We start from the raw sequence: 13,949 nt of genomic DNA, 5'->3' as shown, positions 1-13,949 counted from the left end.
CCGGCCGGGGCTCGCGCGGGGCACGCTGGGACTTGTAGTTCAGGCCGAGCGGGGACCCCGGGGCACGCCGGGATTTGTAGTCCGGCCGAGGGGCGGCCTCCCATTGGCTATGGGGCGGCGGCAGTTCGCCGGGATCGGCACCGGTTTCCGGGGTGGGGTCCATTCCTGTCACGGCGCGGTTGCGGCGCGGTGGCCGGCGAGCGACGATGCCTGAGGCTACCCGGATCCGTGCCGGCAGCGGGGCCGAGTCGGAGCCCGACAGCCCTATGGAAAGTGAGGCTGCGCCAGACGGCAGCCGGCGGCGGCGCAAGGTACCGGGGAGGGTTCCGAAGCCTGCCGAGGCCGGCTCCGGCCCGCTTGTGCCGCTCCTCCCACGTGCCGGCGGTCGCGCTTCCATCTCCCGGCACGGCGTGGAGCGGCGCGGGCTGCTGGAGGCCCCGTCCCTCCGGAGGAGCTCGGGCCGGGCAAGACCTGTGCCGCGGGGTACCCGGCCGGGCCGGCCACGTGCATGGCCTCCCGGAGGCCTCGTGGTGAGGCGGGACCGCCGGGCAAGCGGGGTTGGCCCGGTGGGGCGGCTGGCCGGGTAGGTGTCCTTGGGCGGGGGCTGAGGTGGAGACCGAGCCCTACGGCGTGGGCTCGGGTGTCCCGATAGCGGGAGGCGCCCGGCCCGCCTCTGAGAGCAGCCGGGAGCGCACGTGTGCGCGTCTCTCTGACGGCGTTGTTGCTTTTGGCTCGCCAGAAGGAGAAGAAAGAGAAGAAATCCAAGCGGCACGATAAGGCTCGGAAGAGGAAAGCTCAGGCAGATGAAAGCGAGCAGTCAGAAGAAGAAGAGAGTGACTCGCCAAAGCCCAAGAAAGCAAAGAACAGAGGGAAGCAAAATGGGCACGTGAGGGAGGAGAGCCCAGAGAATGCCAAGCTGTCTTCTATCAGTGCCAAATCCACCCACAAGAAACAGCCCAGCAACTCCAGCGAAACGTCCAGCGGGGATGGGGACAGTGACCAGGAGCAGGTAATGGGGGTACCTGGTGTGCCATGGTGACAAGGGGAGCTTTCAGCACCTGTGTTACAGTCAGCCTACGTTTAGAGCAGGTTATCTTCATTTCTTCGTGCGTGCTTTTCCCTCACAACCAATGGGAAGGCTGCCCTGACTTTCCAGACTGAAAGCTGCTTGGCAGTTCTTGCTGGCAGTTGTTTGCAAACAGTTGGAATTGTGAGAGTGCTGAAGTTCTAGATCAGCGCCCGTGGTTTCCTCGTGTCAACAGTGCCAGTGCCGTTGGAGCTGCTGGTTGCTGCCTTCAGGCTGCACGCAGAGGGCATCTGGGTGTGATTTACTGGCAGTGGCTGTGATCGCTAGAGATTTGTTTTAATTGGCTTCTTGCCAATACGAGTTCTTCTGTGGTAATTTTTTTTAATTATAGTTAGTGGAGAAAGAAACATAACAGTTTTTTTTTTAATGCGTGATGTAATAAATTGTTAGCTTTTAATATGATAAGATCCACCTTAGTGTAATAAAATGTATCATTGTAACAGTTTCGTATTTTTCAGCCCTTTTGTAGTAATGTTTTTATTTTTTTGGACTTTGATTCTACCTGCTAAAACATACATTGAAGTGAGGCTCTAGGAAGATTTGCTGGTCTGCCTTGTTTTGTTACTCCTAGGAATCAGTTTGTGTCTGGAAATGACTGTGCTGTACAAGTTGGGCAGTAGATGGTTAGCTGGGTCTCAGGCTCGTTTCTTGCCCGTTACAACGCACTCTGGTTGCCTGTCAGTAATTGTTTAAAATATAATCTTGAGAATTTTGGGGAGTGGAGTTTGGATGTCTTGCATTATTATGCCATTGTAGTTAAGGCAAAGTCTTCATTTGAATTACAGGTTGCTTCTGTCTAACTTTGAAATATAACAGTAAGTAAAACAAAGAAGGCTCTTCAGCCACAGCTATGATGTTGTTACTGAAAGTTTGAGCTTTGGCTGGGACACCAGTGTGTATGCTGTTATCCTACGTTTTCTGATCGTCGCACATGGTATTCGTAGGAAACATTTTATGAATTATTATTTACTTAACAGGAAATGACTGAAGAGCAGAAAGAGGGTGCTTTCTCCAATTTCCCTATCTCTAAAGGGACCGTTCAGCTTCTTCAAGGTAAATTTCTTTTCATGATGTGATTTGCCTAGCTCAGGCTTTACAGTAGAACTTCAAATGAAAGATAGCTCAAAAAATGGTGTGGGAAATTTTCGGTTCAAAGTTATTTCATAGCATGTAAAGGAAAACCGGTTATATTTAGCATCTCTGACATTAGTTTGTGAATGACTTAATGTAAAGTGAAGAGATGAAGTAATATTGACATTTTATTTGAAAGTAAAAGTTTTTCTTAGCTAAGTGGGGAGCACTACGTAAATACAGTCAGAGTATTTAAGAGCTTTCATTAATGGCTAATAATTTCGTCTGTCCCTGACTCTGGTGCTATGAAGTAGGAGAGTAAGGCAGGCAGCCCTAAGGTTGTGTCAGGATTAAATCAATCCTCTGTGATTAAATAAATCAGCAGAGGTGAAGATAAAGTCTTGACTTGCTCTAGGCTTGTTTGGTGGATGTTCTGCTAAGGGTGACCTCCTTTGAGAAGTAATGTATTAAAGCAGTCTGTTCTAATTGTTGCAGCTCGAGGAGTGACATACCTGTTTCCTGTGCAAGTGAAGACCTTCCACCCAGTATATTCTGGCAAAGATGTAATTGCTCAAGCACGAACTGGAACAGGGAAGACTTTCTCTTTTGCTATTCCATTAATTGAAAAGCTTCAGACGGATTCGCAGGAAAGAAGAAGAGGCCGTTCACCAAAAGTAACTACCTGGCTAGAATGCTGGTTTTGCGTTTGTCCTATGCCCAAGTGATTCAGAAGATTAACTCACTAAAAAAGTGCTTCACATTTATGCAGGGATAAAAGCTATCTCCTTAAATGAGTTTGTTGAAATGGTGGGAGATATTAAAAATACTTATTTTTCAGTAGGACGAGCAAAAGATGTTGAAACTTTTGTTCCAGAGAATGCACGTTCATTACGACATGTCAGCATTCTGATCAACTAAGTTTATTCTCTTAAGTTTATTTTACCAAATTCTTATAGTGTATCCCCAAATTAGATAGGCCAAAGCTGATCGTATGCTCTTCTGTGGTGGGAAATGTTTTGTCTGTGAAGTTCATCTTGTCACTCATCTCATGGGCTACGTGAAACTTAATTGAAAAAACTAAAAGGCATTAGGTGCATTTTTTGCATCCAGCCATCATGTTGGCTGACTTGGGAGAACTGACTTGAGATTTCGTCTTGCAGAGAAGAGAGAGTTTTTATTGAGGGATTCTCTGTTGTCAGATTTGAGAGTAGTATTGCAACTATTAAAACTCCTGTGGTGTGTCCATCATCTACGTTGAGGCCTGTGCATTGGGAGAGAAGAAAGCTGTTGGGCTGCTTTTGTGGGGATATCAGTGCAGGTTGCAGAACTGTGCTGAGCTCCAGTTTGCAGACCAAAAGTATGTTTCACTGAGACAGCTGGTAGGTTTTGGTGGCTTTTCCTTACACCTTCTCACAGGATTGTAAAGGAGTACCAAGCTTGCAGGGCTTCTTGTTTGTATGTTTTTGAAGAAACTTTTCTTATCCAAATTCTTTGATCTTATACTCAAGCAACTGTTCAGAAGCTAAAGTTAGATAAGATTTAAGTATTTCCTATCTAATAGTTAGAAACTCTGTCTTAAAAAGGGTAATGCTGAAGGAAATGAATGCTGTTATGAGAATCTTAATCAGTGTGCTTCCCTAATCTTTGCTTAGATAACTATTTGAACCATTTTTTTTTTTTTTAATGATGTTATGGTCAGACCTAAACTGGTGGCTGAAAGTCTAATGTTGACTAGCTTGCCCAGATAAGCTGTGGGTGCCCCATCCCTGAAGGTGTCTAAGACCACAGATTGGGGCCCTAGGAAGCCTGAGCTGGTAGGGGGCAGCCAGCCCATGGCAGGGATTGGGACTGGATGAGCTTTGAGATCCCTTCCAATGCCAGCCATTCTATGATTCTGTGACAGCAGCAGCTAGGTAGAAGCCATGTTGAGTATTTATCTGTTTGTCATCCAATGTAGGTTCTGGTTCTTGCTCCAACAAGAGAGCTGGCAAACCAGGTTGCCAAAGATTTCAAGGACATAACGAGAAAGCTGACAGTAGCTTGTTTTTATGGAGGAACACCATACAATGGACAAAGTAAGTGCCACACCAGCAATAACTGACATGTCAGTTGACTGGTGTATTTGAGAAATGCAATTGGGTCTTTTCAAATGCAAGCTTTAACTCTAGATCTGAAGAGCAATTGTGGAGTATTCAGTGGTTTGGAATATCTTTTTAGGGTGGGAAATAGCTGCAGCTCTCAATTACATTCTTGGTGTTCTTTGTGTGCTCTCATACTTTGAACCAAACTGAAAGAGCTTTTATTGTATACATACACAGAGTATTTGGGGTAAGTCCTTATAAACGTTTGTATTTTGTTTAAAAAAATGTGAAGTCTTGTAGCTGTGAGTGGATGTAGTTTTCTTCCTCTTTGTGGTGAGGGGTATTACAAGATTTGTAAGGAATAAGGAATTTCTGTATTTTGCCTGCATAATTTGCTGTGTTGATAGCTTTAAACAAGACAAGGGCAGGAATGAGAGTAAACACTTTTCTTACAACACATCTTACATCATTAGGGATGAAATTTCCTTTTCCTGCATAACTTTGGGAAATAAATTATTTCAATAATTTAGACAGATTTTGTTTGTTTTTAAAATCTGGCTAAATTAAACAATCTGGAAAGATGCAACTATTTCCCAGGCACGTTAAAATAACCTCTTTGTTTGCGGTGTAATTTAAACCATGAGCAAAATGAAGGGAAATGGGGAAGTTTTCTTTTTTCCCAGGGAGGGCAGTAGAATGTCTGATATCAGTTTTGTTATTTTTCCCCATTTTTTCCTCCTTGTCATCACTTCTCACTTGTTTGTAAATAAAGTACTTACAAGTGGTTTAAGAAGCTGATATTGATTGTTCTTCTGCTACCAAGTGTCTCTATTGTAGAGAAACCTCATTAGTTGACTGCTAACTCATCTTCTGCTCTTTCTTCTTTATCAGTTGATCTCATTAGAAGTGGAATTGACATTTTGGTTGGGACACCTGGTCGAATCAAAGACCATCTTCAGAATGGCAAGCTGGACCTTACCAAGGTGAAACATGTTGTCCTTGATGAAGTTGACCAGATGTTGGACATGGGATTTGCTGAACAGGTGGAGGACATCTTACGAGTTGCGTACAAGAAAGGTAATCTCAACATTTTACTAAATAGCAGGAAATAAACAATCATTTTGTTTCAGAAAATATGCTCAGGTTTTAGCAAAGTTGCAATCTGGCTTTATTTAGAAATGATTGAATAGTGTCTTCTAGGAAACGTGAATGTAACGTGTGAGGAAGTGTGAAACTGGGAATTCATAGAGCCATCACAAAGCTTAAAATCCAATACCCAGGAATCTGTAGAGAACTTTCCTTGACATATGCCTAGAAGTTGTACTTGATCTCTCTTCTGTTAAAAGGAATTTGAAGCTTTTCTTTCTTTCCATCACTTAGAAGCAGACTGGGTTTTTGCTCATAGTATTTTATTCTGTAATCTTGAAAATACTTGTAATTTTTAAAGCCTTTTTTTTTTTTTTTCCTGGTCTTGATAATGCTTAAATTAAAAAGCAGATTTTCCTTTCGTATTTTAGTTGGTGAGATTTCGTGTCATATTTTTAATAATGGTGTAATAAACTAGTATGCATCTATAAAAGAAGACGTTTTGAAACATTATTATTTGTTTTAAGATTCTGAAGACAATCCCCAGACGCTGCTGTTTTCTGCAACATGCCCAAACTGGGTGTATGATGTGGCCAAAAAATACATGAAGTCTAAATATGAGCAGGTTGACTTGATTGGGAGAAAAACTCAGAAGGCTGCTACAACAGTAGAAGTGAGTAATCTGTTTGAAGGAAACATTTTCAGATCTTATCCCTTTCACTTTTTGACACATCATCACATCCTAAAGTGCTTTATCGGGATAACGTTGAAGTTTTTGGGAGTTATTTTGTGGAGATCTACTGTTTAGATTTAAGTATTGTCTCACAGTTACTTTGATAAATCAGTTGGTGGCATCATAATTGTACTGGAGGAATTGAAAGAATGTTAATCTTGAGCTTGAAAAAAGCTTGTAACACATAGTATTTGTTTCACTTTATCTGGCATAAAGCTGTAGCTACTAGAGCTGCGTTAAATTCTGCACCTCTTTCTGTCCTTCAGGAAAGTAGTGTATTAACTGCAGTTTTTTAAAGCAGAGGGAAAGCAGATTTGAAGACGGTTTTTTTTTGTTTTTTTTTTCTTACTGTAATTATTTCACTTAAAGTTAGACTGATCATTGTGTACATAAGGGCTTTCTGAATCTTGCATGTTCCAAAAATGTTTTGCCCAACAAGGAATTGTATAGCTAGTATTGTTGAATTTTCCAATTTCAGATGTTTTAAAGAGTCTTGTGGGATTTGTATAAGCTAACCTCAGGAATTCCTTTCCATAGCATTTGGCCATAGAATGTCACTGGTCTCAGAGAGCTGCAGTTATTGGAGATGTCATTCAGGTCTACAGTGGCAGCCACGGGAGGACCATTGTATTTTGTGAAACCAAAAAGGATGCAAATGAACTGGCTCTGAATGCGTCAATCAAGCAGGTATTCCATCAATTTTATTAAGAAACAAGGCTGTCACAGGAATCAACCCTACATTGATACTGGACCAATGCCGAGTTCAATTTTAGGGTGACTTTGAAAGTGAAGGAGAAAGGATTTTGCAAGTGGTCAGATCAAAACAAACCCTTAGAAAAACAAAAAATGGTTGAAAGTTGATGCATTATAGTCTTTGGACTAGGCTGTACTAACAGGCGTCGGGCTACATTTTGCTTAGAGGTTCTTGCTGACGTGAACGTTCTTAAGTGAAGCAGTTGTGAGTTAGTTTCTGTCCTTTTATAGAGAACTGTCTCTCTTGGATTAAAACATGGTGACTGACTTGGAGACCTACTGGGATGGTAGCTCATGGTACTGGAATAGCAGTTACTGAGCTGTGATGTTGATGTTAATTAGTACTGTCAGAGGGCCCAATTAGGATTTAGACTAGTAATGTGTCAGCGGCTCTACCTGCTATTAGCTGCTGTGAAGAGTTTAAAGCTGTACGCATAGGAAGAATTCAGTCCTGCTATTTATCTCCTGTGGATGAGCTTTAGTGTTTTTCCTGCAATTTATGGTGCAGCACAGTGGAAAAACACTTGTGTGCATTATTTATGATGTGCTGAGATGCTGGGACTGCATGCTCCTTTCTGGTGAAAAGTTCTGCAGCAGCCACTTTTTCTGTATGTATTTTCATTAGGGAAATGGGTTAACCAATGTCTAGAAAGCAGGTTAGCATTATGTTCCTAGGGAAAGGAGAAGCTTGTTGAACTGCCACAGCTGTGTTCAGGAGCGTTGCTCCTAGGCTCCTAGATGACCTCACTAACAGCTAAACCTGAGCGTGGAGCCTTGTCCTGCGTTACTGGTGGCGTTAGTGATATCAAATCTTGCATAGGCAATGCAGAGCTGATCTTGGCAGGTAAGAGAAGTGAATTACTGAGACGTTTCCATTTTTGCACTTTAAGGCTCACTAGCAACATATATGCCTATTCCAATTATTAGGTGACATTAACCCAAAGCTGTGTGAAAAACTTTTTTAATGCAGTTGTGACTCTAGGATTGCATTACGATTGTTTGTTTTGCTTTGAATACTGCTTACATGTGGAAAACTTAAATGAGCAAAAGGTGAAATGATTTTTGTATGTTTCGATCTTTGCACTTGTTATTACTGTAATACTGAAGAACTTCAACAAGTACTAGATTAAAAAAAAAAATCACTGAAACCATAGGGTGTTTTTTTAGCAGTACTTCTGTTTTAATCATTTAATTGGTAGCAGGGGCAATTAATATACTTAGGGGGATTAAGAAACAACACTGGTTTGGAAGAGATGTCTAAATTAGTGCTGTGAAGGCCTGAGATGGTTAGTTTTTAAACGACTAAGCTTTGCATAGAGAGCCTGGTTGGAAAGCTGAGGCATAGTTGTTCTCATAGGTCACAGTAGTTAAAGATGGAGATGAGACGCATGTTCCTGTTCTGTGTTTTTTTTCTGTTGTTTAAAGGTCTTTGAGATAGATAAATAAGAAGCACTGAGTACGTATTCTGAAACCACTGAATTATTAGTTGGGAAACTCAATTTTTCTATACAGTGTCATAGTAAGATAACAGTCAGAAGTGACCATAAAACAGAGCACCCCTATTGCTGAATTTCAGTGCAGTCCTGAAATAATGCTGTTTTTCAGGATTGCCAGTCATTGCATGGTGACATTCCTCAGAAGCAAAGAGAGATCACACTGAAAGGTTTTAGAAACGGTGCATTTAAAGTTCTGGTTGCAACCAATGTAGCTGCCCGTGGTTTAGATATCCCTGAAGTTGACCTAGTTGTACAAAGTTCACCACCAAAGGTAAGTTGAGTGTCTTGCAATAAGAATATATTGTCTTGTATTCAAGTAATAAGTGTCAGTAATTGATAGTATGCACCATAGAGTTTATCATCATTGCATTTAAGAGTAAGGAATGTCTTGATATACAAAAGGAATTTCTTTGAGGATTTTTTGGAGTACATCAGTGCCCAGAATATTTAAAGATGTTCCTAAAAATGCTTTCTTTTATGACTTTCTGAAGCCTTTCCCTCCAAGACTGTATATAGTAGTTACAAGTCTGAAAGCAGTGAGAAGCAGTGAAAAGCTGCTGGTCTTGCAAGAGTAACAAAGGAGGGGCGTGTGTGAGGAGGAGACCTCAGCAGTGAGAACAGTGCCAGAAGTTAAAAGAGTTTAAAAAAAATATTATTGTTTAATGAATTCACTGTTAATAGCTCAGAAACCATGCTTTCAAGCTGATAGGCAGGAGTTGTGAGAGGAACGCACACCATTTCTTGTATTCTCCATCCTTTTAAAGTATTATGGAAAAGCTTGCTCTTCTGAATTTAGTGAAACGATATTTTTTAACTTAGTTGTTAGATGCAGTTTTTGTGCATTGCTCAGTCTAAATTGTCATCGTTTCTACAAAGATATGTAAGTGCAACTGATGAAATTGCAGTGAGCTGAGTAAGTCATAATGCTGTTTATTTTGAAGGATGTGGAATCCTACATCCATCGTTCTGGACGCACAGGTCGAGCGGGCCGGACTGGGATCTGTATCTGTTTTTATCAGCGAAAGGAAGAAAATCAGTTAAGATATGTGGAACAGAAAGCGGTAAAGTACAGTTTTCCTCTGTTCTTGAGCACCAAATGTAATGTTTTAGGGCAGCATATAAAATCCTCATGTCATCTTTTGTTTATGTCAATAAGAGTATGCTATACAAAACATCCAGGTGAGGTTCAGTTATTCTGCAATGTGGGTATGCTGTGTGGAGCAGGCAGCACACTGCAGATCCTTGTACTCACAATTTGTCAACAAAGGCCATAAGATTCTACCTTTGGAGATGAGAAGGGCAGGCAAGGGGAAAGCTATGACATGTTCATTGTAAGTGTTCACCCTGGACTTATTGTGTGATTAATGACTGGTATGCATGTAGCTTCACTGATTGTGAACTTCCAGCAGTGTTCCATAGGATGGTTTTCTCATACAGTTCAGATGAGATGGTTTAGTCTCAGGCAGGTAAAACTTAAGCTTGAGCTGAGAAAGGTGGCATAACTCGTACTTGAATTCTAGTCTGATCTACTTGGATTTCTAATTTTGTTGATAGTTTGTGGGATTTTTTCCCCCCTAGAATATGTCAAAATGGTCTCTATTCTTTCCAGCCAATGGATCACTTAAACTGACCTGGTACTTAAACAGTGTTTGTTATCCATTTTCCTGTATGATTAGCTTTGTAGTTTTCAGTAACAAAGCAGGGAGTCAAAATGATAAGAAGACAAGAAAAATGTAAGATTGAAGTGTTTGTTTCATTAAGTGTCCAACACTATTTCTTTAAAATTTAATTATTTACAGCTACAACTTTCATCTGTATTTTGTTTTATAAATTTCAGGGCATTACATTCAAGCGTGTTGGTGTTCCTACTGCAACAGATATAATAAAAGCTTCCAGCAAAGATGCTATCAGGTGTGTTGGGTGATTCAAGTTCTACTGTATTTTCCTATCTTTCTAGTTTGGAAGGGCTGGTTGGACTGTCCATTACTGTCTCTGAGCTCTTTGAACTCATCACTCTTAAAGTCTTGGACTGCTGGTTTTTATTTCTGTTCCCAAACTAGCAATTTTTTTCTTCTTAGATGTCTGGATTCTGTTCCCCAGTCTGCTATTGATTATTTCAAAGAGTCTGCTCAGTTGCTAATAGAAGAAAAGGGACCAGTTAATGCTTTGGCTGCAGCTCTAGCACATATTTCAGGTGCTACTTCCATTGAACAGCGCTCCCTGCTGAACTCAGATGTGGTAAGTGTGCATGGCTTTCAGGTTTGTCTTTGGAAAAGCAAAAACAAACAACTCGCCCCGCGTTGCTTAAATGGAGAATCATTTATGTCTGCTCATGGAAACTGCATTTAGGCTACTAACTGCTGCTGTGTTAGCTAAGAATGTAGGGCCTTTTAAGTATGCCTGTTCTGTCATAACAGAAGCTATTTGAAAGCATAATTTATCAATGGTAAAATAGCAGGCTTTTGTCTGATCGGTGAGCTAAAGCTTATTGCTTTGACTGAATGGAACGTGTCCCATTTCTGCAGGGATTTGTTACAATGGTACTGCGCTGCTCTGAAGAAATAAACAATATGAGCTATGTTTGGCGAAAACTACGGGAGCAGCTGGGTGGTGATGTTGACAGAAAGGTGAACAGAATGTGTTTCATCAAGGGAAGAATGGTAAGGGTATTTTGTTGCTGTTTTGTGTGTGTGTGGTTTTTGCTACTTTTTACTCTTCTGGTTGTAGCCTTTTTCCTCAGCAAATGGATGAGTAGGTGGTTAGTTTTTCCTGCTCCCATTCCAAGCTCTGATAAAGATCCTCTGACAAAAGGATGGCCACGATCTATTTGGTCAGTGGTCATCTCAGCAGCTTAGGTTTCTGTTCTACTGATGTGTTAAGGAGTACAGTGCAGTGTAACTGGCATGTCCAGAGAGGTAGCAGTACAGGTAAAAGGTACAAACTGTGTTTGCTTTTATGATAAAACATATAACAGAATTTTTCAGGACAGTTAGCTCTCATAATACACGTTATATCTCTGTAACCTAAAAACAATCAGAAAGTTACTTTTTGGTTTGTGTACATGATAGTTGTACAGTTACTGTTGCAAAGCTTAATGTGGGACAATATTTTAAGCAAAACTAATTTCCCGTCCTCTTAATATCTCAGATTCCACATGCATTTTCACAGACATGAAAATGTGATAAAACTGTCTGGGATTTGTAGTGACACAGAACAAGGAATGCTTCTGTGAGCTGTTAGGCAGTGTTGATGATTTGCTCCATTGTTTTGCTTTTTTGGATGTATTTCTTGTTTCTCAGCATGCCCAGATCAGCAAATCTGTAGAGAAAGACTGTGATCTTGATGACTTAATTCATATATGTGCTATCAACACCTTCATTCTTTGATCTCTTCTTCTGCTCTTATTTTTCCACACGCATATACATTTCCATACATCCTCCATTCATATCAGTGCTCAAGTTCCTATTGCAGTGCCATGTACCAAGTATTAAGAAAGCAGTCTGTGTTTGCCAGTTTTTATGTGGTTTGTGTATCCTGGGATGGGAAAAACAACCAATAAACTGAAAACAAATTGAGAAACAGACATGTACTGAAGGTATGCATTTCTTAGTATAGGAGAAACTGATTCGAGAGAATTTAGGGATGAGTAATGGCAGATGTGATGAGGAACACAATTTGTGGAACACTGGTACTACTCTTCTAATGTTCAGAGGTTTTGAAGCATCTTAATGCAACATAAAAAGCTTTGAAACTGAAAGTTTGTGTTAGCTCAAAGGTTTATAGGTTCTGTTAGACTCTTTTTTTCTTTAGCTAACTATCAATTAAAAGGCTAGATTTATATCCATTGAAACTGTTCTCTCTTTTTAGGGTGTGTGCTTTGATATTCCTGCAGCAGATCAAAAGGACATAGAGGTATGTGCTTCACTGAAATTTCTGGTCACAGTGGACTTTAGATGAAACTGGTAGGACAGAGTTAGGCTGAAAATGTTATTGAGGCTGTGTCCTGCCTCTTCTGGCATCCAAAAGGGATGGCTGTGATGGAACAGAAGAATAAAACAAACATCCAGTGTTCCTTTCCTAAATTATTCACATATCCTCTGAGAAGAGTGGTGTGAATAACCGACCCCTTAATCCTGCTGGATTGCTCTTGGTATGCAACATGTTTCACTTAAATATCCCTTTGTTTCCATCCATCCCTCAGTTCTGTTCCTCAGAGAAATCAGGTTTTTGTCTCGCAGAATTAACATTCTCATGCCAAATTGCCTAGACTTCCAGTCTTTCATTCCAGTATTACTTCCTCAGTGCATCTCCATTCCCTCATGGCCCAGTGTTTGTTTGCTCCTAAAACAACTTCTAGTTCTGGATCAGAGGTGGTGAAGATGGAGGCTGGTGAGTGGTGGGTCAGTAATAATTCTAGTGGAATTTTTAAGCAATGCAAAGTGGAGTAAGAGCTGAGGCTGCTCTGTAAATCTCTATGGTTGGTGTTGCTTCTGGTGTATGGTGTCTGAGGCATACACAGACTTCCAGCTTCTATGTTGGAAAATTTTGAAATCAGTATTGATCAATAGTTAGACACTTGAATACCCTGTATTTAATGGATCTTTTCAATTTAGTAATTAGGGAATATACCATATTTGCATTTTTCAAATTTAATTTGATACATGTGATATTATTTCAACAGGAAAGATGGGAAGATTCCAAGCAGTGCTGTCTGTGTGTGGCAAATGAATTACCTGAGCTAGAAGAATCCCAGCGAGGAGGTGGAGGAGGAGGAGGAGGAGGAGGAAGAGGAAGGGGAGGAGGAGGAGGAGGAGGAAGAGGACGAGGAAGAGGAGGAAATAGCAGAAGCTTCTCAGGCTCCAGGAATGGACGGCGGGGTGGCTCGGGAAGAAACAGATTCAAAAGCAGCGGCCAGAAACGAAGCTATGACAGAGCGTTTGATCGCTGACCTCAGAAGCCTGGAGTGGAGAAGCAGGATGGCAGTATTTTATAATATGTTAAAATAGGCTGTTCCTGTGTCTGTACCACTTCAAAAAAACATGTCATTCATTTTTGGGGGTTTTTTTCCTCAGTACTACTTTGGTCATAAACAAGATCATGTTGTCCGTTTTAAAAAAAAAAAAAAAAGCAACTGTTTCTTTACTGCCATTTCATCTGTGTGTAGAACCTCCATCTTTGTTCCAGAACCCGTGTGTCGCATCCAGACCTGTAGCCTAGCTCACTGTATAAAATATAGATCTTAACTGATGGCCAAACCTGTACATTTTCCAAAAAGGTTACAAAAAAGTAAAATATTATTTTACAAACTTGTTTTGTATGTGAGATGTTTTTAACGTAGTGCTGAGGAGTTTGAGAGAAAGCAGATGCTTCTCTCAGGATGCACCTTACATGGTATATATGGGCAGCGAGAGGTGCGTGATGGCTGAAGGACAGCCAGTATCATTCCAGTCTCTAACAAGGGCTGTGTGGATGAGGGTTGAGTGATGGATGTTGTGTACCTTGACTTCAGCAAGGCGTCTGACGCTGTCTCCCACACCATTCTCGTGATAAAGCCCAGGATGTGTGAGATAGATGAGTGGACAGGGAGGTGGACTGAGAACTGGATGACTGGCAGAGCTCAGAGGGTGGTGATCAATTGTGCA

The 13,949-nt window shown here is 41.2% G+C and overlaps 1 protein-coding gene across 1 annotated transcript; it reads left to right on the top strand.

The window, feature by feature from the left end:
• The first annotated feature begins 146 nt into the window (after positions 1 to 146).
• On the top strand, positions 147 to 13,613 carry LOC128078109 (nucleolar RNA helicase 2-like). The gene is made up of 15 exons (XM_052678022.1): positions 147 to 311; positions 740 to 1,009; positions 2,065 to 2,140; positions 2,654 to 2,832; positions 4,116 to 4,233; positions 5,131 to 5,316; positions 5,853 to 5,998; positions 6,596 to 6,745; positions 8,417 to 8,578; positions 9,249 to 9,368; positions 10,145 to 10,218; positions 10,386 to 10,545; positions 10,833 to 10,967; positions 12,175 to 12,219; positions 12,989 to 13,613. Exons 1-15 carry the CDS (start codon positions 207 to 209, stop codon positions 13,253 to 13,255), a joined length of 2,193 nt encoding a protein of 730 aa, XP_052533982.1. The 5' UTR covers positions 147 to 206; the 3' UTR covers positions 13,256 to 13,613.
• Positions 13,614 to 13,949: the final 336 nt, after the last annotated feature.

This window comes from Tympanuchus pallidicinctus, unplaced genomic scaffold (genome assembly GCF_026119805.1).
Source record: "Tympanuchus pallidicinctus isolate F22 unplaced genomic scaffold, pur_lepc_1.0 scaffold16, whole genome shotgun sequence".
Lineage (NCBI taxonomy): Eukaryota > Metazoa > Chordata > Aves > Galliformes > Phasianidae > Tympanuchus > Tympanuchus pallidicinctus.
This window is presented reverse-complemented; position numbering and strand designations above follow the sequence as displayed.